The sequence below is a fragment of the Vanacampus margaritifer genome, chromosome 2 (assembly GCF_051991255.1).
Source record: "Vanacampus margaritifer isolate UIUO_Vmar chromosome 2, RoL_Vmar_1.0, whole genome shotgun sequence".
NCBI classification, from domain to species: domain Eukaryota; kingdom Metazoa; phylum Chordata; class Actinopteri; order Syngnathiformes; family Syngnathidae; genus Vanacampus; species Vanacampus margaritifer.
In genome coordinates, this window is record NC_135433.1 from 40,851,517 (window position 1) to 40,873,382 (window position 21,866).

At 43.6% G+C, this 21,866-nt stretch overlaps 2 protein-coding genes across 3 annotated transcripts in view; both read left to right on the forward strand.

Moving 5' to 3' along the window:
* The first annotated feature begins 802 nt into the window (after positions 1-802).
* LOC144042946 (uncharacterized) overlaps positions 803-21,866 on the forward strand; it is a 152,481-nt gene continuing 131,417 nt past the window's right edge. The window contains exons 1-6 of one of the 2 annotated variants that reach the window (XR_013291021.1): positions 803-893; positions 4,338-4,634; positions 5,051-5,320; positions 7,387-7,476; positions 7,983-8,023; positions 8,105-9,073. Coding sequence is in view for 1 of the 2 variants with exons in the window: in XM_077556079.1 (XP_077412205.1) it covers positions 839-893; positions 4,338-4,634; positions 5,051-5,320; positions 7,387-7,476; positions 7,983-8,023; positions 8,105-8,311 (960 nt within the window). In the remaining variant the exon portion in view is untranslated. Of the gene's footprint in view, positions 894-4,337; positions 4,635-5,050; positions 5,321-7,386; positions 7,477-7,982; positions 8,024-8,104; positions 9,768-21,866 lie in introns of those variants that run through there. The other variant, XM_077556079.1, reaches the window with a different exon arrangement.
* On the forward strand, positions 12,746-20,662 carry LOC144043988 (kelch-like protein 10). The gene is made up of 5 exons (XM_077558132.1): positions 12,746-13,005; positions 13,883-14,366; positions 18,818-19,429; positions 19,523-19,672; positions 20,156-20,662. The coding sequence occupies exons 1-5, from the start codon at positions 12,746-12,748 to the stop codon at positions 20,516-20,518; spliced, it is 1,869 nt and encodes a 622-aa protein (XP_077414258.1). The 3' UTR covers positions 20,519-20,662.

The following is a 21,866-nucleotide window of genomic DNA, read 5'->3' on the forward strand; positions in this document are numbered from 1 at the left end:
TCTGTGTTTTGTTTTGTTGGTCATGTTTTCCTAGTGTGTCTCCCTTTGTCAATGTCTCGTCAAGTTTTATCATGTCCTCCTGTGCTTGTCATCCCGGTGTCAACCAATCCGTGCCCTCTGCCACTTGTGTCTTGCCCCAGTTGTGTCTTGTTGTCTCGTTAGTGTGTGTGTATTTAGTTCCCTGGTTTTGGTCAGTCCTGTTGCTGTCACACCCATGCCATGCCCTGGCAGTGGCAGTGGCAGCGGCAGCGGCGGCGGCAGCGGCAGCAGCAGCGGCAGCAGCGGCAGCGGCAGCGGCAGCGGCAGCGGCAGCAGAAGAAGAGTAGCAGAAGAGTAGCATCATCATCAGTTCCTTGCTTCGCAGTGTTCCTGTTTGGTTTTTGCCTTGACTTGTGTTTTTGGATATTGTTGACTTTGTTATTTTTGTCAAGTACCTTGTTTGCCTTTTTCTTAATTAAATCCCCTTTTTTACTGCATCCTTGTCTGGCTGCTTTTGCTCCCTGCATTTGGGTCCTCCACCAAACTCTAGCCCAGGGGTGGCCAAGTTCGGTCCTCGAGAGCCACTATCCAGCCTGTTTTCCATGTTTCTCTCCACTAACACACCTGATTCATGATCAGGATCGTTATCTGGCTCCTGCAAAGCTTGCTGATGAGCTGATCATTAGAATCAGCTGCGCTGAAGGAGGAAGACGCGGAAAACAGGCTGGATAGTGGCTCTCGAGGACCGAACTTGGACACCCCTGCGTCTAACCTTTCTGACAATTGTGTGCATGATCATGTTTGTAAAATGAGAAGTGTGTGTGTGGGTGTACTCAGTTTACTTCCTCAGTGAAGTGACATGAGGCTGCTCGTATTTCTTCTGCTCTCTATGCTCCAAACCTGCATAATGAAAGGTAACATCGATTTTTGTTTGTTGTTTGGCTTAGTGCCAGTAGGAGTTTACCGGGAATATATTTTTCATAGAAGTGTGTAACAGTAATTGTAATATGACTGACTGAATGTCGTTGGTAAAAGTCATAAAACTTCAAGTTAAATATTTATGCTGTAAATGTCTTGGTATTAATGAGAAAATACATAAAAAAGAAGAAAGATTATGAGAAGATGGTTATTTTTAAACTAAATGTGTTTTATGAAAGGGACTACACCATGCTATTTGAAGCCCTTCCACAGTTAACTGGCTATTTGTCTTACACGGAAGTCAAACGCTCGGTTCAGTAAACCCCCGCCTGTGGCTGCCCCTCTCATGTCGTCCGAGCCTGCTGCTTCTCTCAACGGCCACGAAACATACCGATTTTTTAAATGGACTCTCTGCATTTGGTCACGCAAGCCATCAATTCTTGAATAAACATTTGAAACAAAACGGGTCCTTGCCGCAAGAAATCATGGAAGAGGAGGGGAGCAGAGAGGTTCGAGGAGAGAAGGAGAAGAAACAAAAGCACCACAGAGGCTCACGAACCCGCACCCTGTTGCTTACGGGACGAGCGCCCTAGCCACTACACCATCCATTTGAATTCATCAGCGCAAATGTTTTACTTGTTTTTACACCAGTGTCAGCCAATGGATTTTAAGACAGCCAATTGTCATTTCATTGCACTTTGGCATTGCAAATGTGAAGAATAATTGATTGCTTTGAATTCATTTGGACAGAATGCTTTTTTCAGCAGGCTACTTTTTTCATTATCCCATGGAGGGAGGTCTCAGAGAAAATGGGCGCGCGTTTAGTCCGCAGAGGCTGTGTGGGGCTGGGGCTGCACGCAATGATATCAAACCGTGCTAACAGCTCGTTTTCTCAGGTTGGGAGGGGCTGGTGCTTGGAGAGCAGAAAAACCTAGAATTTCTCATACAGATGCGAATGGACGAAAACACAATTTTGGTCGTGTTTTACCATTTTAACATGGCTAAAAGTTTCAAAAAGTTGATTTTTCATGTTGCAGTCCATATGGAAGACCCATTTGCCATTTTTTTTAAATTATATGTTCATTATTATATGTTCATTAACATAAGCCAAATTATCAGGAAGCACATAATAAAAAAAGTGGGGGAAAAAAGCATATTAAAAGAATAAAGCCTTAAAACAAATCTAAATAGCATAAAAAGTTCTTTGTTCTTTGAGAATAAATTGTAATTATTTGTAGAAAAGTTGTATTTTTCAAATTTTAAAAAAGTATGTAGCGAGAATGGTTTTGGAGAAAAGTTACATAAAAAAAAGTCATGTTGAGAATCCAGCTATATTACGAAGCTACAAGTTTGTCAGGTTTTGCTTCTGTTTTATTTGCATGGAGATGCTATGATAATGAATAGAAGAGGAGTAAACAAAGCTGCACTTTAAGGGAAACAAAACTCTGAGTGGTCCTAATGCTACTTTGCTTTTGTATGTTTTATCATAAAATTTCATGTTTTTTAACCCTGTAAAGCACTTTGTGACCTGTGTCTGTGAAAGGAAAGGGGCTATACAAATATAGATGACTTTTTTTACTTACTTAGTTACTTAAAGCTTGCTTACTTTGTAAAATCTTCAATGTGTGTGTGTGTTCGCAATAGCACTTCATTATCTATATATGAAGTGTTTCGAGAGGCTGATGGTCACGCGGCTCAGGGGGGAGGTGGATGCACACTTAGACTCCCTTCAGTTTGCCTACAAGCGGGGTCGCGGCACTGACGATGCTATCAACAGCATCACACATCTGGTCAGCAAACATCTGGACGTCCCTAAAGCTTATGCACGTGTGTTGTTCGTTGACTTTAGCTCAGCGTTCAACACAATGCAGCCGCACCTGCTTTGGGGAAAACTGAAGGAGATGAATGTGAACCCGTACATCTCGAGGTGGTATATCACTCATTCCTGACACAGCACACACAGCAAGTCAGGGTCAACAGCTCCCTCTCGGAACCCAGACTGATAAGCACAGGCGCCCCGCAGGGCTGCGTCAGCTCCCTGGTCCTCTTCACATTGTACACAAATGATTGTGTGACATCACACCCTGAGAACTTTATCATTAAGTTCTCTGATGACACAGCTATCGTCAGCTTGCTGCAGGCCGGCGGTAGCCCACTGGACTATTTCTCAGAAATAGAGAAATTTGTCCAGTGGTGTGACCAGAATCATCTTGTGCTCAATGTGGGGAAGACAGAGGAGGTGATATTTGATCCAAAAACTGTGGGTGACCACAGGCCAGTCGTCATTAAAAGCAATCACATCAGCCAGGTGGGTTCATACAGGTATCTGGGGGTCCACATCGACAACACACTCAGCTGGAGGGTACATGTTGGAAGTCTCTGCTCCAAACTCCAACAGCGTCTCTACTTCCTACGCAGACTTAGGGTCTATGGAGTGGAGCAGAGGATCATGCAGTTGTTCTACCGGGCTGCATTGGAAAGTATCATCAGATACGGCATTGCGGCCTGGTACGGCAACCTGACTGTGCAGTCAAGGTCACAGATTGCCGGTCTGGTGCGGACTGCCATGAAGATCATGGGGGTCAGGAATCATCCTTCCCTACAGATGCTTTATGAGCGGTCCGTCACCGGACCGGCACAGAAAATTGTTACTGACCCGACTTGAGTCCATGAGTCATGAGTCATGAGTTCCAGCTACTGCCTTCCGGCAGGAGATTCAGGGCCCCCAGAACCAGGCTGAACCGCTACAAGAACTCATTCCTGCCGACATCCATCAAATTACTTAATAACCGACATTAACTAAGTGGTGCAATATATATATATAGGAGTGTGTGTGTATTATTTATTTTAATTATCTCTCTCTATTCTGTTGTTTTTCTCACTGTAAACTACTGCTGCACTTCTTATTTAATTTTGATTTTATCTCTTTCTATTCTGTTGTTTTTTCCTTACTGTAAACTGCAGCTGGACGGAGTCCAGGAAAAAGTTCCCCACGGGGAAAATAAAAGTATATCGTATCGTATCGTATTGTATCGTATCTCTAACTGAAATCCATTAATGGCAGACTTTTTTTTTTAATGTTAATTTAAAGGGGACATGATATACTGAGGTTATGACGTTACTTGTTAGGCAATATTTTCAAATACTGTATAGAAAATGCATAAAATGTGTTTGATAGATTGATTTTTCCATTAATTGGTTTGATATTTTCAGCCCGATACCGAGACCTGGTATCGATATTCCTCCATCCCTAAATATAATAACATAAACGTTTTGGCAATCAATTATTCAATTAGTATATTGTGACATCTGCCCGAAGACAGCTGGGATAGGCTCCAGCATGCCTTGTAGGATAAGCGGTTTGGATAATGGATGGGTGGCTATATTGTGACATGTTATTTTATTCTGGTGTGTGTGTGTGTGTGTGTGTGTGTTTTAAGGGTATGGAGCAGAGACCAAGTCTGTAACGCTGGGAGCAGACATACGTTTGGATGTGAAGGAATTCAGTTTTACGCAAGACAATGACTTTTTCTACTGGAGGTTCAATAAAGCTGAGATTCTAAGATCAAGTGAAAATCAGACAAACATAAAAATACACTCAAACTACAACAGAAGAGTGGAATTATTTAAAAACTTCTCCTTGTTATTAAAAAATGTACGTGAGGAGGATGCTGGACTTTACACTACAGCGCTCAGCGATGGGATTTGTTTGGCCAGCTACAAAGTCCTCATTCAAGGTATGTCAATTTAAACATACTGAAATTAACCTAGGAACGTCATTGGTGTTCCTGAAAATCGCATCATGCCCTGTGTTAAATTGACCCAAGGACATTGTTGCTGTTACTGAAAAACAAATGCAACAGGAGCGTTTAACATACCATGGGACAAAGTGACCCAGGAAAATTGCTATTGTTCCTGTGAAATTAAAGTAAAAGGACTGTTACACATCTGATTGACCCCGGATCATCACTGTTCCTTCCTAAAAGAACATATCAGGTCGATTTGACCCAGGGTGATTATTATTAAACCTGAATGAAAATAGGCGGGTCAAACATTCTCCGGGTCGCATTGACCCAGAAACATTATTTCTGACCCCGCTAAATATAATCAGAGGGTTATTTTCCACCTGTATGCTAACCAGTCAACTTTACAGCCGCAGTATCTCCCGTCAAGCTGGAGGTGGTATCAGTGTCTGCAGACTCGGACTCCTGCAACTTGACGGTGACCTGCAGTACCAACAAAACTCAGCTCAATGCCACTTTTCGATGCCGCCATAATCGCTGCGATCAGGACGGAGGCGAGCTAACGGAGGCAGCTTTGCGTGTCAGAGCCTTCAATTCCTCTATCGTGTGCGAACACAGCAACGATGTTAGCAAGAGCCAGGATGCAAAGGCGGTTCAGCAAGTTTGCCTTCAACCTGGCGGTGAGTACGCAGTTTACCCGGAATCTAGTCGGCTGTGTCGGTTACACAGAACCCAACAAAGGCAAGACTTGTATTTGTAGCCTCTTTCATGTAAAGATCCCGCAAAACTAGCGCCGCAGAATGTTGCAGAACTTCTTCTTCTTCTTCGTCCTGTTAGAGGTCGGCATAGCGTAACATCCTTTTTTTTCCATTGAAGTCTATCTTCTGCATCCTCCTAACACCAACTGCCCTTATCTCGTCCCTCACTACATCCAACAACCTCTTACGTCTTCCTATTGCGCTCTTTCCCGGCCGATCCCTACTTATCACCCTTCTACCGATAGACTTCCTCTACTCTGGTTGTGTTCAAACCATCTAAGTAGGCGCTGTCAAACTGTTCCCCCAAAACATCTAACCTGCGGCGGCCGTGGCTCAGGGTGTAGAGACGGTCGTTCAGTAACCAGAAGGTGGGCTGTTCGATCCCCGCTCTCCCCAAGTCATGTGTCCTTGGGCAAGGCACTTCACACACATTTCCTCCAGTGCTACTCACAATGGTGTATGGAAGGTGCGAATGTTTGGTGGTGGTGGTCGGAGGGGCCGTAGGCACACACTGGCAGCCATGCTTCCGTCAGCCTGCCCCAGGGCAGCTGTGGCTACTTAAGTAGCTTACCGCCACCACAGTGTGAATGTGTGAGCGCACGAATAATGCAACCACAATGGAGCGTCTGTGAGTATCTGATTAGATAGAAAAGCGCTAAATAAATCTAAAGCGTTATTATTATTATTATTATTATTATTATAACCTTGGTTGCTCCTCCGATGAGGTCATTTCCAATGCTATGCATCCTAGTGACTCCTAAAGAAAACCTCAACATCTTAATTTCTGCCACCTCCAGCTCTGCTTCCTGTTATTTCTTCGGAACCATTTCTTCAGAACCACTGTCTATATCTACCTCTACCACTGTCTTATAAACTTTTCGCTCATCCTAGCAGAGACCGATGCAAGTTTCTGGTTGGCATGGGCAAACCTAGTCGATCTATTCCGCAGGACCTGATGACCAACCCCAGCCCAATACCAATGACTCCCAAACAAGGTAAAACTCATCAGGGCCAACATCGCCACATCCAGAGGACATCGCCAAGACAACTATCGTTATGTCAACACATTTGTGTTCAACTACTCGACCTTGGGCTTCAGGAACAGCAGCACTACCTTCTAACAGATGATGGATCAGATATTCTTCTACCTTCATCCTCATCTATTCCACACGTGAGGAGGAACGCCAAGGCCATGTCTGTGCCGTTCTGCAGCGCCTGGAAGACAACGGCCTGGTCGTGCGTCCAGAAAAGTGCATCTTCGATGTGACCAAGGTCGAGTTCCTGGGCCACAAAGTCTCTGCGTCCAGTGCATGGCCCCTCCCAAGCAAAGTTGCCACTATCAGCGAGTTCCCAACACCTACCACCCTGAAAGATCTACAGGAGTTCATTGGCATGATGAATTACTACCACCGCTTTCTCCCCGGAATAGCAACCACATTGGCACCGCTCTACGAGGTCCTGACCGGCAAGCAAAAAACACTTGCGCTTTTGACGCCACAAAACAGGCTCAAGCCGATGCCACCACGTTGGCATTCCCACGACCCAGCGGCCCTCTCATGCTTTCGACTGATGTCAGCAAAGTCGCCGTCGGAGCTGTCATTGCACAGATGCACAACAGAATCACCAAGCCACCACCGCCAGCTTCTTCAGCCGCATGTTACACCCGCCGTTCACCTTGCAGTTTGACCTTTTTGCCACCTTCTCAACGGGAACTTCATGATCTTCACAGCCCAACGTCCACGTTCAATCCGGCTCGCTCTATCTTTCTGCCTCCCTCGCCAGGCTTTACTCCGGCTGCCAAGTCGCTGTCGCTCACGCAAAATAAGAATTTGTGGTAGGCTTGCCGAGTGTGGCCTCTCTGAGCCACCGTGTGTGATTACTTTCTATGTCTTTTGTAGGAATTACTACAGCATAATTAGTCACAGAAAATACATTATTTCTTAACATTCAGTAAGCTATTTTATAGGCTTTTTTTCTCCCATCCACAGAATCCAGCGGAAGCACAATAGCCACCTGGATATGGATACCAGTAGTAAGCCTATTTGTTGGCCTTGGTCTTATCATAGGAATTACTTTAAGTAAGTTGAGCTTGTTGTTGTTCCACTTATGTCCTGATGGTGTTAATTATTGGTCTTGTCGTGTCCTAAACCCTTTGTAACCCTTGTACTGATACCCTTCTGGTAGTCCAAATCATTGCCTCACTTACGCAAACTTGAGTGCAATTTAATCGAAATCCTAAACCTAACTAAACACTTGGCCCAATACTTAGACCCTTACCCGTAATCATGTTTTTGTTTTGTTTTTGTTTTTTACACTAATCCAGTACTGTTTATTCCAAATATTAAACCTAACCTAAGATTCAAAACATTGTTCTCAAACCCCAACTCGATTGCCTCCTTTACACTAATGCTTGTAATATTATTAACTCTGTCCCCATAAACTAACCTTTTGGCCCCTTATCCAAACCCCAATACTTTGTCCTGATTGGTTTCTGGCTGTGGGGACGTTGTTACATTATTGGCTATAATCTGTATGTCATGTTATATTAGTAAAATTCTCAGTGACTTGTGCAAACACCTTACAGGAAGAAAAAGACGGGCTACCAGGCAACATGAAGTTTCTCTGGCAAGTCCTTGAATCATACAATCTGCCAAAAGGCAGAGTATCCAAATAATAGTTAAATATTTTCATTTGATTTGCTTGCAGGGGCTCAACCCACCACCAAATACGGATGTCAATAATATCTATGATGACGCAAGTCCAGACTCCGCCTACTCCTTGGTGGGACAACACACAGGACCGGGCGAGACCATGTACGCTCAAGTTGTCAGGCATGCAAATCAGCAGGAGAAGCTGGAAGCGCATCGAAATCTTGTCCCGGGACCCAGTAATAATCCGTTATCGTCATTGTAGCAATGCTCACTTCGTGTATACATTTCATTGTCTGTAGATTGAAGTTGTTGAATAGATGCAGCTAGACGCTTCTGGGTTGTTGAAAACATTTCACCTTTAATGGAAGAGGGTTGTGTGTTGTGAGCAAGATTTGAGTGCACTTCAGATAGACCGTCTGTGTGAGATGATAAGAATTGAGGTGGAACTTCTTAAGTGGAACCACAGTTCGCCAGAAAATCAATGTATTTACTTTTTAGACGAATGTTGCTTGAGTTAACAAACTATACTTCTTGACAGCCACAGCATCAGCTCTGCGCATTGCATTGTCAGGTATCTTTTTTACCCCCCCTGCAAATAAGCTTTTTGTTATTGACTGTTGCTGACTTTGCCATCTCTTGCTTGCCACTTGTGCTTAAGAACACCTTAGGATACGTGAACCTTACTTAGTTTGTTAGACTTCAGTCACCATTGACTGTCTCTTGTCTTGTTTGTGTGTCTTGTCGACACCTGGGAATATGTTATGAATGACCCTTTTTACCAACTTCTCAAGAAAGAAAAGTTGCCTCTTGTTACGTACATGTACATTGGCTCTGTGCATAATTCATTGCGATAGTTGTGCTGTTTTTTATTTTGTTTTTTTTTACTCTCAAAGAGGAAGCCAACCTTAAACATTTATTGACAATAATATGTTATATGTGACCTCATCAGTCTAAAAATGACATTCTGATTCATATTACATTTGTGGAATATGCAAAATTCAGCCGTTTTTATCCATCTCAGGGGGCGGCCAGAAGATGACTTCACAGTTGTTCAAGGCTCAGGCAACGACCAATCACAGTTCACCTGTTTTCTGAAGTTGCGCTGTGGTTGGTTGTTACCTGAGACCTGAGCAACTATGTTGTCATTTTCACCCGACAAATGCAATATTAACCAGTATACAGTATTTAGACTAGTGGGGCTGCATAGAACATATTATTAGGGATGCACCGAAATGAAATTTTTGGGCAGAAACCAAAAACCGCAAATGAAAAATGCTTGGCCGAAAGCATTTAGCACTGGTATTTTAACAAAGCACAATATAAATTGAAATGTGCCCACACTGCAGACATGTTGGCTAATGGTACATTAAACACCAAACGAGGGTTGAGCATTTTCTGGCAGTGCGTTTGCAATTTATCGTTGATGTAGTTCGCACAGGCGGGCCCGGATGCGTGCGGCGGGACAAGGTAACTATTTTCGGGGCTGGAACGAATTCATTGATTCATTCATTCATGATTACCATTCATTTTAATGGGAAATTTTACCTCAATTTATGAACATTTCAAGTTACGAACATTTCAAGTTACAAACAAGGTTACGGAATGAATTAAGTTTGTGAATTAAGGTACTTCTGTTACTTTGTATGTCCACCAAATGTGAGGAAATTGACAATAAAGCTGATAATTAATAAACAAATTGACAATAACGCTGAATTTGACACATTTTTTTATGTACTACTGTCTTTTATTGTACTTTGATAAATATTTACATTTCACACAGCTACTTTTTAAAAATATATAGCAAACAAAGTTGTGCTTTCAGCGACCGGACCGGATAAATGTCATTTCAATTAAATTCAATGTGCCAAATTTTATTGCAATTGCGATCCGAGCTCAATCACAGGATGAATTCAACTCTACATAGCATTGCACTTCAATATAACTGTATTTCAAAAACATACTTTGTTGTTTGAGCCAGTGATTCACCAGAGTGCAGTGAGAGATCATCAGGTGTGCTGTGGGAAACTATTTAATGTCAACTATTTTGACAAAAATATATTTTCTCTTTAAAAACAAAACTGTGTTTGTTAAATTTCCGATGCCAACTACATACATAGTAACAATTAAATACTCTTCCACTAGATGTCAGAGGGTACATAATTAATCTGTGTATACACTTTTTTTTAAATTTTGTGATTTGAGATTTTTTCCAATGTGAAATATGTGCCATGACTCAATAAAATTGGAAAACACCAATAAGCGGTTTGGAAAATGGATGGGTGGATGCATGGTTCAGATAATGCATGGATGGATGGTTTGAGCATTTTACTTAGTTGATTCTGTCATTTACCACTGCAGTTTGCATAACACTATTACTAGAATTTTTTGCTGACCACAAGCGGTTAAGATGAATGTACTCTTTGGAGAGCGACATCAGTTTCACTCAGGAAGACGTCAAAGACACATCATTACTGCTTTTGAAAAAAAAAAAAAAAGAATTAATGGATCTACGGGTGCAGAATCGAATCGGTTGATTGTAGTTATAATAACACCATTCACCACTCGATAGCACCGGGTCTTATACTGCCCTGAACGTGAGTAGGCCTTATCGGGGTTTTTTTGTGTGGATTTGGATAATATTTAAATTTTGAATGAGTTGATTTTTGTGAAGAAATGAAAAATGCACAAATTGGGTTCTTGCACTTAATGCTGGCTTGCTATTTAGCTGTTTTGTGCCATCTTTGAATGGTAATTTTTTCCCCCAAAAATACGAGAGCCCTTGGCACTGGAGAAAAAAAAATCGGAACATGTGGTTATTTTTTGTTTGCTTTGTTAGCACCAACAACAAAAGACAAAAGAAGCAGACATACATCAAGAACGCACCGTGAAGTAACTTAGATCGTTGGGGTGACGACCGGGGCCTCTCCCCGCTGGGCCTGGGGTTCGGGGATGCCGCCCGTCCTCCGGTGCCCCCATCTCCCCTTCTGCCCCTGGTGTTCCGTCCCTCCGCGTGGTGGGGTGGGCGCGGGTGCCCTCTCCGCTCCGCTGCCCGGCCCCCTCTTCGGCGCGGATGCCTGGGTGCGGTGTGTCCCCGGGGTCTGGGGTCGGGGGCTGTCGGTTGGTGGGGGTGGGGGCGGGGGCGGCTTGGTTGGTGTGGGGGTGCCGGGGTGGGGGGTGCTGGGGTGGGGAGGGTGTCTGGGAATTTGGGGACCTGGGGGCGGTTGGGGCTGGGTTGGGGTGGGTGGCGGGGGGGTCGTGGGGGGAGCGGGGGTTGTGGGCCGGTGGGGTGCCTGGTGGGCCTGCAGTGCCCCGTCCTGCTGCGTTGGGTTGGGGGCGCGGGCCGCGTTGGGGTGGGGGGCGCTCCTGCTCCGGGGTTTGCTCTCCGGCCGGTGGCCCCTGTGGGGCCCAGGGGTCGTCCTTTGGCGCGGCCGCGGCCTGGGGGGCCCTGAGGTGTTGCGCTTGCTCTGTCCTGGCGGGGGTCGACGGCTCCCCTCTTTGGTGGAGATTTTCATGCATGCTAGATCCACCACACCAGCATCTATCGAGACTCAGACACAATTTGTTTCTCCCTCAGGTCATTGATTCGGTGGAGGCTGGTGTCTGTGGATCTCACTCTGCTTCGTCTGTCCTTTCTACCTTTCCTCAGTTTCTCCTTTGGGCCCTTGAGGTTTCCCTGATTTGTTGGAGTTTAGATGTCTCTGGGGTTGGTGAAGGTTAGTGGCCCGGTGGGTGGTGTCTGGTCGGTCCTGGGCTTCGCTTTTCTTTCTTTTCTTTGGTCCCCCTTCGGGTCTCCTGGCGGCCCCACGACTCTGGCTGGATTTTGAAGTGTTCGGTTTAGGTGAACGGTATGGGAATTCTTATTTTTTTTTCTTTCTCACGCACGCACGCACACACACACATACAAAAAAAAAAAAAAAAAAAAAAAAGGGGAGAACAATGATGATGACATTTCAAATGATCAATACTGAGATCTCCCAGAAAAAAAAAGAAAAAAAAGAAAAAAAAGTGAAGTAACTGCCGGTATCCTAATTAGGCCTTTCTGTCAGGAGGACAAGGGCCACCGCACGTGATCCTGAGGATAAACAAGGTACTCGGCTGGTTTGGCAGAGAAAATGGAAAGGATTTTCTCCAAACGTAACATAATGATGAGCTTCAAAACTTGCAACACTTTCAGACAAAGCTGGTGCACTCCAAGGACAAAATCCAGAGAAGCTTCATGAGCAATGTTGTTTTTCCAATTCAGTGTAGCGTAGTTTGGTGAGAAGTGCAGCAACCTCTACCTTGGCGAAACCAACAAACCCTTATATGAGCCATAGAAGGGCACCAAAAAAGAAGGAACAATCCGTGAAGACAACAATGTCCGGATTCTGAGCAGTGGTTTGAAAGAGGTGTGAAAGATGTCAAACTAGAAAAGCCCCCAACAGAGGTTGTTTAAGCCATCACATCTTACTAATAACGTCTCTCCCTCACTGATTGTCTCACACCATGGGAAAAGTGGATTCTAAAGAGCTGTTGAGACTCAATTGCCTAAGTTCAACTTTTGCAGTCTTCTTGAGCTTGAGTTTATTACAAATGTTTGTGATTTTGGGGATGAAAGAATTGTGGACCAGTGATGTTTTCCTTAATTCTAACGTGCGGGCGCTTTGATGATGCGTCGGGTAGCTTTTGACACAGGACCTCATTGTGATGTAATGGCATGACCCAAACCCGCCGCGCCCCACACAGCCCCTTTGCTGCAGCTCATTTGTGCCGCGACTCGGCAGTACTCCAAAGAGTAACGAAATGGTCAAAATTCAAGATGAATTGCGTGGATGGTAGACTTGCAAGCAAGTGCGTGGAATATGTGTACGAAGAGCTGCGACAGAGCCGAGGACTCAGCGACGCACTTATCGTAGTTGACCATGTGGAGTTTCACGTCCATAAGATCATCATGTGCAACTGCAGCCCGTACTTTGGGTGAGTGGGGAACGCACCAGTAAAAAATCTGGTCTTAGTAAAGAATTGTAGAGCTGAAAAAACAACTGCTGTCAGTGTGTTGTGACTTGATACTTGAAATATTCCAATTATTGTATGTTAACGCAGTGGCTGTCAAATTGGGGTCGGAGGGACAGACACAGGAAAGCAATTATTCCTTCTAATTAACTTTAGACCAATTAAAAGCTCTGAGTTGACATCTGAGTAACATGCCACATAAATTTGACAACATACTTCTTTTATTTTTTACAAAAAGTGTATTACAGGAATAAAGTCTTAATTTCCCCCCCCTCAAACATTCACTAAATGTCCGCTAGACAGTTTTACCAACAGTCTTTACCAACAGTTTTAATGGTCTTTTTTGTCTCAACATGTTCTGATCAAGGTCAAAATTTCCAAGTGACAAAAAAAACAAACATGGAGAAAGTCTAGCGAATATCTGCCAAACATTTGTGACCTTGAACAAACGAGACGAGAAATCATTCTTTACCTTCGCAAACACTCGCAAACGTTTACCCCCTCAGTGGGATACGGGCTTAAGGGTGTTTTTCCAGAATAAAAAGTATAATAAGACCTAATTTTTTAAAAAAAATTTTTATGTGAGCCATGAAATTCACTTTGTAAAATAGGACTTTGGGTGTTCAGGTTGTATATCCCGCTCAATTTATTATTGGAACATTACAACTTTTTAAATCCTTTGGCATTTAGGGGAAGATGTGGTAGTTACAGGTGTGAGGAAAGGAGTGTTTGGAAAGGTGTCGCTCAGTGCCTCAAATTTGAGAACCCTGGTTGTCGGTCATTTGTACGTTTTTGTATGAAAGAAATATTGAAATCTTCTCTCTGTGTTCCCAATGTTCAGCGCCCTCTTTCTGCGTTGGTCCACCCCAGACCAGAAGGTCTATGCCATACAAGGTCTTACAGCTCAATTAATGCAGCTCTTCATTGATTTTGCATACACCAGCTGTATATTGGTGACAGAGGACAATGTCAAGGATTTGTTGATAGCCGCTGATAAGTTCAACGTCATCGGCGTCGTCGAAATCTGCTGCACATTTCTAACAGAGCAGCTCTGCCCGGAGAACTGCATCGGCATCTGGCAGTTCACGAGGAGCTGCCACACCCCACAGCTGCAGATGAATGCCTACCAATATATGTTATACCACTTTGAGGAGGTCGCTACGATGGACGAGTTGTGGCAGCTCTCTATGCAAGATTTCAGTGACATGCTCGACAGAGACGACCTGATCGTGAAAAAGGAAAACATCGTTTATGAGGCCATTCTGCATTGGATTGCACATGAGCCATGGGAACGGGGCAGAAACATGCCGATACTTCTGGCCAAGGTAAGTTGCAGTTATATTAATGCTTGACAATCAATATCCCCAGTCAGGCCCAGAAGTGTCAAATCCAGGACCGGAAAGTAAAAACCCTGCCAGTTTGTCTTTAGGGTGACAGGTAAACGAGCTTCCAGAAAAGCAACTTTCTGGACCTGGATTTGACACCTCTGGTCAGGCCCGGAGTGAGTATCTGGACATTCTGGGCAATTGACGCTGCCCATTAGTTTCTTTCGGCCTGTGTAGCCATTTTCAAATCAGCAAATACAGTGCCTCTAGGACACTTGAAACCAACAATGACAGGACATTATATTCTACGTGACACTGACTGCCTACCTATGGATGACACCAAGGCACAGTAACTTAATACCAAAAGTGGCAATAATTTAATACAGGACTAGAACCAATGACACTGTAACTTTATTAGACACTGTCTGTACAAATGGTCCTTCAGGTCTGGGATGAGATCCTGCCCCAAGTTCAAGTATCTTGGGTTCTTGTTCACGAGTGAGGTTAGGATGCAGCGGAGATCGACAAGCGGATCGGTGATAAAACTCAAGGACATCATTCAAACACAGACAATGGCTCATTTGAGGAATAGCGGAGGTTTTTCAGTCATGACTGCACCTGGCAGAAATTGCGATAACACTCACAAAGATACATCCGCAGAACAAAGCTCTACTGAGGAAATAAGGAAATTAAAACAGTTATGACTAAATCTGGGCAGAAGACCCTCTTCAGTTCCTACCCTCACTTAGGGTCACGAGCTGTGGGTTGTGACTGAAAGAACAAAATCCTGGAGACAAGTGGCTGAAATGAGTTTCCCCTGCACGGTTAGCGATAGGGTGAGTAGCTAGGTCATCTGGGACGGTCTCAGAGTCGAGCCACTGCTCTTCCATGTTGAGAGGAGTCAGATGAGGTGGCTTGGGCATCTAGTTAGTCCTGAAACGCCAGGGCTGAAAATTAGTCCTACTCCGGCCCTGCCTCAGTACACAACTGAACCACTAATAATAACACCCTGTCAATTTTTTTTGCAAACAACCCATCAGACCCCTGCCAATAACTTGCTGGACAACTCTGCTTAACAATTACTGCATAACCTCACAAGCCAGATTGATAATTGTGATTCACTCAAGGGACTTCTTCACATTATCAATCTGGAACTTCACTCGGCAGATCCGTTCGGGAAAGGAGGGATTTGCTGTACAATACTTCGAGCTGATTGGAAAATGCAGCTAGGGGTGCAGCTATTAACCGGTTTTACGATTAACCGTGGTTTTTAATCATCAGGATTATATGACTGCAGCCGTTCAACAACACCGGTTATTTTCACTCACATCAATCTGTCAGTTTAAACTCACGTGCGGCGCAAAATGCGCCATGCAGCATAGTTCATAGCTCTTCTGTTTCCACACGGCCTATTTAGCAGGCACACAACAACACAGGGCTCTGCCTTACTCGATAGGCCGTAGGCCGAGACTTTTAAAATTTGCGGGGCCGCCATCTTGGGACTCCCAAGAAGCGTATCTCGGCATCCGCATTTGGCTGCAAAATGCCTACATGTGTAGCGGTAAAATGCAGAAATCGCCAGTTTAAAGGCTGTGGACGAACATTTCACCTTTAAGTATGATTGAAATGGAAAGAAATTGAAAGATGAAAGAAAAATATTTTTTTTTAAGATGAAAGAAAAAGAGGGTACATACACTTGTTATATATATACATAGTGCCCAGCGCCTATTTTAAGAGCCTATGAGCCTAATGTCTAATCTGTACGTGCCTATAGTATGTACAGTATTCTGCTCGCGAGATGAGAGCAGTTTGTTTTTCAGAAGGGAAATACATACCTAATATGTTGTTTCACTGTTAAGTTTTTCAAATGGCAGCTACTTTATATTTTGTTATTCAGTTATTTATTTTCACTTTGTTAAAATAAACCTAAAGTTAAAGCCAATTTGAGCTTTTCAAGTTCTGGAACTACAGACGCTCCCCAATTTACGAACGCGTTACGTTCCGAGCGATCGTTCGTAAGGTGAATTTGTTCGTAAGTTGCTTCAGTGCTATATTTTGTATTATAATTTATGTTTAAAGAGAATACGTACAGTACTGTACTACGTATGTTAGAGAGAGAGAGCGAGAGACACACACAGTATGTACATGTACGTAATAAGATAAATAAAATGAAGTTTAACTTACTTTTGGAAGATGTACTCGATGCTTAAGGTGATGATGGAGGAGGAGGAAGAGGAGGATTTTATATCATGAGAGGTTCTTCGTCGTCGCTGGAATGGGCTTCAAAAGTTACTTCCTCCTCCGTAACTTCAATGTAGGAAGAAGTTGAGGGTCGAGGAGAAGAAGATGAGGGTTGATGAGTATCTTCCTTGGAGGATTTACTAGAAACTGGCCGAAAGAAGCGATCTAACGACGATTTCACAGTTTTCTTCTTTTTTCATCATAAATGATGCGGTAGCACTGTATGGCATCATTCAATTGATTTGCAACCTTTGTGCAACGTTCAATATTTGGGTCTTGCTGCTCGAAAATGGCTTTATCTATGAGCGACAGGCGTTTCTTCTTCTTCCTCCTCCTCGACACGTTGCTGAGCCTCCAATGCTGGGTGAGCTCTGACAGCGCCAAGCGTCGGTATTAGCGGCGGAAAGAAGCACTACAGTACTGGAAAAAGGTGCGCAATACAAAATCTAACTTACAGCATCTCTTTTCGAACATTTTTTGACATGCGCGCAGACATGTTCGTATGTACCGTTGTTCGTAACTCGAATGTTCGTAAGTAGGGGAGCGTCTGTATATTTCTTTGTTGTTGTTTTTAACTTATTTGTGTGCAGTTTTTGTTTTAAAAGGTATAAACTTTATTTATTTTCAGTTATTTATTGTTGTTAAAAATAAACATTTTCAAAGAATGCTGATGTGATTTTTTTTGTCAATAAGAATAACCGTAAAAACACGTTATTTTTTTCTCAGACTATAATCAGGCACCAAAATCTGAAACCGTTGTACCCCTAGAAGCGGCATCTTATGCACGTTTGTTTTGACCAATCACGGCAACAGATGAAAATGTCGTCTTCGGTCTCATCTTATAACTTTGCTCTGCCAGATGAATTCTTGCAGTATTTGTAAGTTCACAAACTGCGGAGAATACATCTTGTACCGAGCCCGTTGATTTTCATCGATCCGAACCAGTGGTGGTTCGGACCAATCAGATTGGCATTGTGTTTGGGGTGGGATATGCAGCTGTGACGAAACCAGGAAGCACAGACGCCGGGCAAAACAAACAAACCTAAAATGACGAAATGGACGCTGCAATTAATTCTGTTCTCGCAGAATTACTGTTTCCTTGTTGAATGTTGAACAGCTCGAGGCGCTTTGTGCATTTTTACCTGGTAAAGACATTTGTGCTCCCTCACCTATGATGAGATGACATTTTCATCCGTGCACAAACGTGCACAAGATGCTGCATCGTCCAATCAGCTCGAAGTATTGTACAGCATGTCCGGCCTTTCTTGAGCAAATCACCATGGAGCGGTCGCAGATTGATTGTGGAGAACTCCCTTGAGTGAATCCCATCAATCTGGCTATTGTCAGGTTACTTGAAAAAAGCAAGAATCTTTACCAGATAAAAATGCACGAAGCGCCTCTTGCTGTTCAACATTTAACAAGGAAACGGTGAGTAATTCTGCGAGAACAGAATTAATTACAGCGTCTATTCGTCTATGTTAAGTTTGTTTGTTTTGCCCGGCATCGGCGCTTCCTGGTTTCGTCACAGCTGCATATCCCGCCCCAAACACAATGTCAATCTGATTGGTCCGAACCACCACTGGTTCTACCACTATAATAAGGCATATAGTCTGAGATTATAGTCTGAGAAAAAAAACGCGTTTTGTCCCGCCCTAAACAATGACTGGTTGTTCCGACCTAAAAAAAGGTCGATTGCGAACGTATAAGCAGATGTGCAGTATTCTCGTAGTATTTGTGAACAAATATCGCGAGTATTCAGTGTGCTGGCAAGGTTATTATTCGCAAACACCCCTTGACAATTCCCCATCCACAACTTTGCTGAGCAACCGATCCCTCTGTCGACAATTTCAACAACTTCCCCCAGCGACAACTTTGCCCAAACACCAATTGCAACACCACTTCTCAACACCACCTATCTACTGATAACCAAGTTGACAAATTTACCAAATAATCCAATCTACTCAACAACTTCGTTGATCAACTGTTATAACCCCAGCCCTGTTGACAAGCTGATGCCAAACAATTGATTCCACCATCAAAAACTTGTCAGAACACCTGTTAATAACTTTGCGCCAAACAACCTTCCTTTCTTAGTCCAATTCACGGAACAACTGACCATGCACCCTCATTAACAAATTCTTCATATTCTCAAGTTTAAGTTGATTAACACTTTTGTGACAATCAAAACAATCTTCTTGCCACTTGTGTAGGTCCGTCTTGCACAGACCAGTCAGGAGTACATCACCATCAACGTGCTGACTAACCAGCTGGTGCAGAACAGCCGTGAATGCCTGGAGATGGTCAACTTTGCCTCACGCGTGATTAATCACATGGCGGCAACCTCTGTGTCTGCATATTGCAACTTGGTGGCCCGTCCTCGCCTGCCTTCTGCTATCCTGCTGGCCATTGGCGGCTGGAGCGGCCCAAGCGCCACCGAGTGCATCGAAGTATATGACGTCCACGCCAATTGTTGGGATTACCTGTTTGATAATATGGACCAACCTCGAGCGTACTGTGGCGCCACCTTTCTCAATGACGCCATCTACTGTCTGGGCGGCTTTGATGGCACGGAACACTACAACACCGTCAGCCGCTTTGACCTAAAAACGCGCACCTGGCAGGAAGTGGCGCCCATGCACTCTCGCCGATGCTATGTGAGTGTCACGGTGCTAAATGGTTGCATCTTTGCATTAGGGGGCTATGATGGACATGTTAGACTTAAGACAGCGGAGTACTACACGCCCGAGACCAATCAGTGGACTCTTATTACCAGTATGCATGAACAAAGGAGCGATGCAAGCTGCACCACACTCAATGACAAGGTAGGTGGAACATAAATGCGGATGTCTTGCTAATCAAGTCTACTTAAATTCATCAGCCACCCCCAACCCCCCCCCCCCACCATGTAATTCCAGATTTACATTTGCGGCGGCTTTAATGGAAACGAGCCCTTACAAACAGCTGAATATTACAGCCCAGAAACCAACGAGTGGACAATGATGACCCCAATGAGCAGCCGGCGCAGTGGCGTTGGAGTCATTGGTTTTGCTGACCATGTATACGCAGTGAGTACAGTGTAAAACATAAAATGTGTAAGTCCAAAAAATGTGGCCAAAAATATGTGACCAAATATTTTGTGATCAAAGCATTTATAAATACTTTTGAATACAAATCTCGGTCCACAAAATGTTGACCACACATTTTGGGTCAACTTTGGTAAATTACCACAACAACATTTTGGGTAATTTTCATCACATTTTCCGACACAATTTTGGGGGACGTTTTTGGACATTTTTAAGTCACAAAGATTTCAAAATTGGATATGCATTTTTTAAATAAATTATTAAACTAATTTCATTTACATTTTACAAGTATATTCTCACACATGTTTTAGACAGTTTTCTGCATAATTAGAACAGATATGTAATATTACGAATGGATGTATTTTTAACCAATTTAATCACGTTGTATGTACTGAACAATAAACACCCAACCTCTGCCTCAAGTGTTCTTTCAGTGGTGATAAGATTAATTGTCTGTTCCCAAAGGTTGGCGGTTACGATGGTGAAGTCCGTCTGACCAGTGCTGAGGCCTACAACCCTCGAACTAACAACTGGATCGTGTTGCCCCCCATGCAATGCCCCCGAAGCAACTTTGGTATTGAAGTAGTGGAGGATTGTCTCATTGTCGCTGGGGGTTACAACGGCGTCTCCACGACCAGCCACGTGGAGTACTATGACCTAACGACCGGTCTCTGGTCTCCAGCCAGTGACATGCGGATTTCCCGGAGCGGTCTGACTTGTTGCGTGGTGACCGGACTCTGCAACATGACCCAATGTGCTATCATTCGAAATGATTTGCCCTTACTCTTCCTGGAAGACGATATGACAGGAATGGATGAGGATGTCTAAACGTCAAGTGTCAACTGCCCCAAGAACCCAACTGAAAACGTTTTCATGACCAAGAAGGAAAAATAAAGAAAAAAGTAATTACTTAAAAACATGTTGAGTCCTACTTTTTTAAATTTATTTTGTGATTCTCTCTGATGCAGTGAACAATCTAGACGAAAATCTCACCTGGGGTCAATAAACTATTTTTTGGAGATATGTTTTTGTGCTTTTGTGAAAGGTTAATATACAATTAATTTATTATGTATTTTCGCCCTTTGCTGAACTGAGGGATTCCAGCCAAAACTGTTTGCACATCACATCATGACCACAACGACGTGGGTTTTGCATCACAAAAGAATGTTACCATTTGTAGTGATGGGGCATGCCTCCATCTTGGAGCAAAAGCAGTTGGGTTTTCCAAATCAACTAAGGCTGGTGCAGTCCTACCCAAGCCTTGTTGCATGAACTGATGAAGCCTTAGACGAAAGGCAAAACCTCCTTGTTCTCATTTGTATTTTAATTAAAGTTTAGATCAGGTTAAACTTTGGCGGTGCTGGCATATAGGGGGAGGACTGTGGTTGTGGCCGCTGTCTGCCATTGACAATGACGACAAGGAGGAAGATATTGTGCTGGGGTTTGGGGCTCCATCAAGTGGTCTTAAGCTACCACCGTCAATGCTAGCCTGCAATTTCCACAAAGGTGGTTCTGAAAATGTGTCATTCCAACTCCAGGTCCAGAGACACTCCTTGACCACGTCTATGGTGACTCATTCATAACCATTGACGGTGTTGAAGAAAATAATCGTTTTCTTTGCGTGTTCGTTTTCTTTCGGGTAGTGAGAATGTTGGCTATCCGAATACAAGCTGGAGATCGGTGAACAGTTCCTTCGAAGGTTTTATGTCTACAGAATATTCCGGGCACAAGCAAGCTCCCAGCAATGGTGGCAGCCTCTCGCAAGTGCGAAGTTACAGCGGACTCACAACATTCTTATACTATCTTGAAGGGGCGGTACCACAAAGCCCCCACCAATGAGATAAGACTTTAAAAACATCATTGATTACAGAAACTTCAACCACAGACAATGGCCCATTGTTGTGGAAATAGATGAGGTCTCAGTCATGACGATAAGACTTTAAAAACATCATTGATTACAGACACTTGGCAGAAATTGCGACATCACTCACAAAGACACATCCAAAGATAAAAGTTCTACTGAGGAAATAAATAAATTAAAAGTTATGACTAAATCTGGGCAGAAGACCCTCTTCAACGGCTATAGATGCCAAATGTGAATTGCAAATGGCAGGGTTGCTAGTGAATAGTGACAACACAAATTCTGACATTCTTAACTAACTTTTTGATGGGACTA

Excerpts from the sequence above, each read along its gene's own strand:
- LOC144043988 (XM_077558132.1), top strand. The coding sequence starts at position 12,746 with ATGACCCAAACCCGCCGCGCCCCACACAGCCCCTTTGCTGCAGCTCAT. Across the intron at positions 14,367-18,817 it reads TGCCGATACTTCTGGCCAAG|GTCCGTCTTGCACAGACCAG; the intron begins GTAAGTTGCAGT and ends CCACTTGTGTAG. Across the intron at positions 19,673-20,155 it reads TTGCTGACCATGTATACGCA|GTTGGCGGTTACGATGGTGA; the intron begins GTGAGTACAGTG and ends CTGTTCCCAAAG.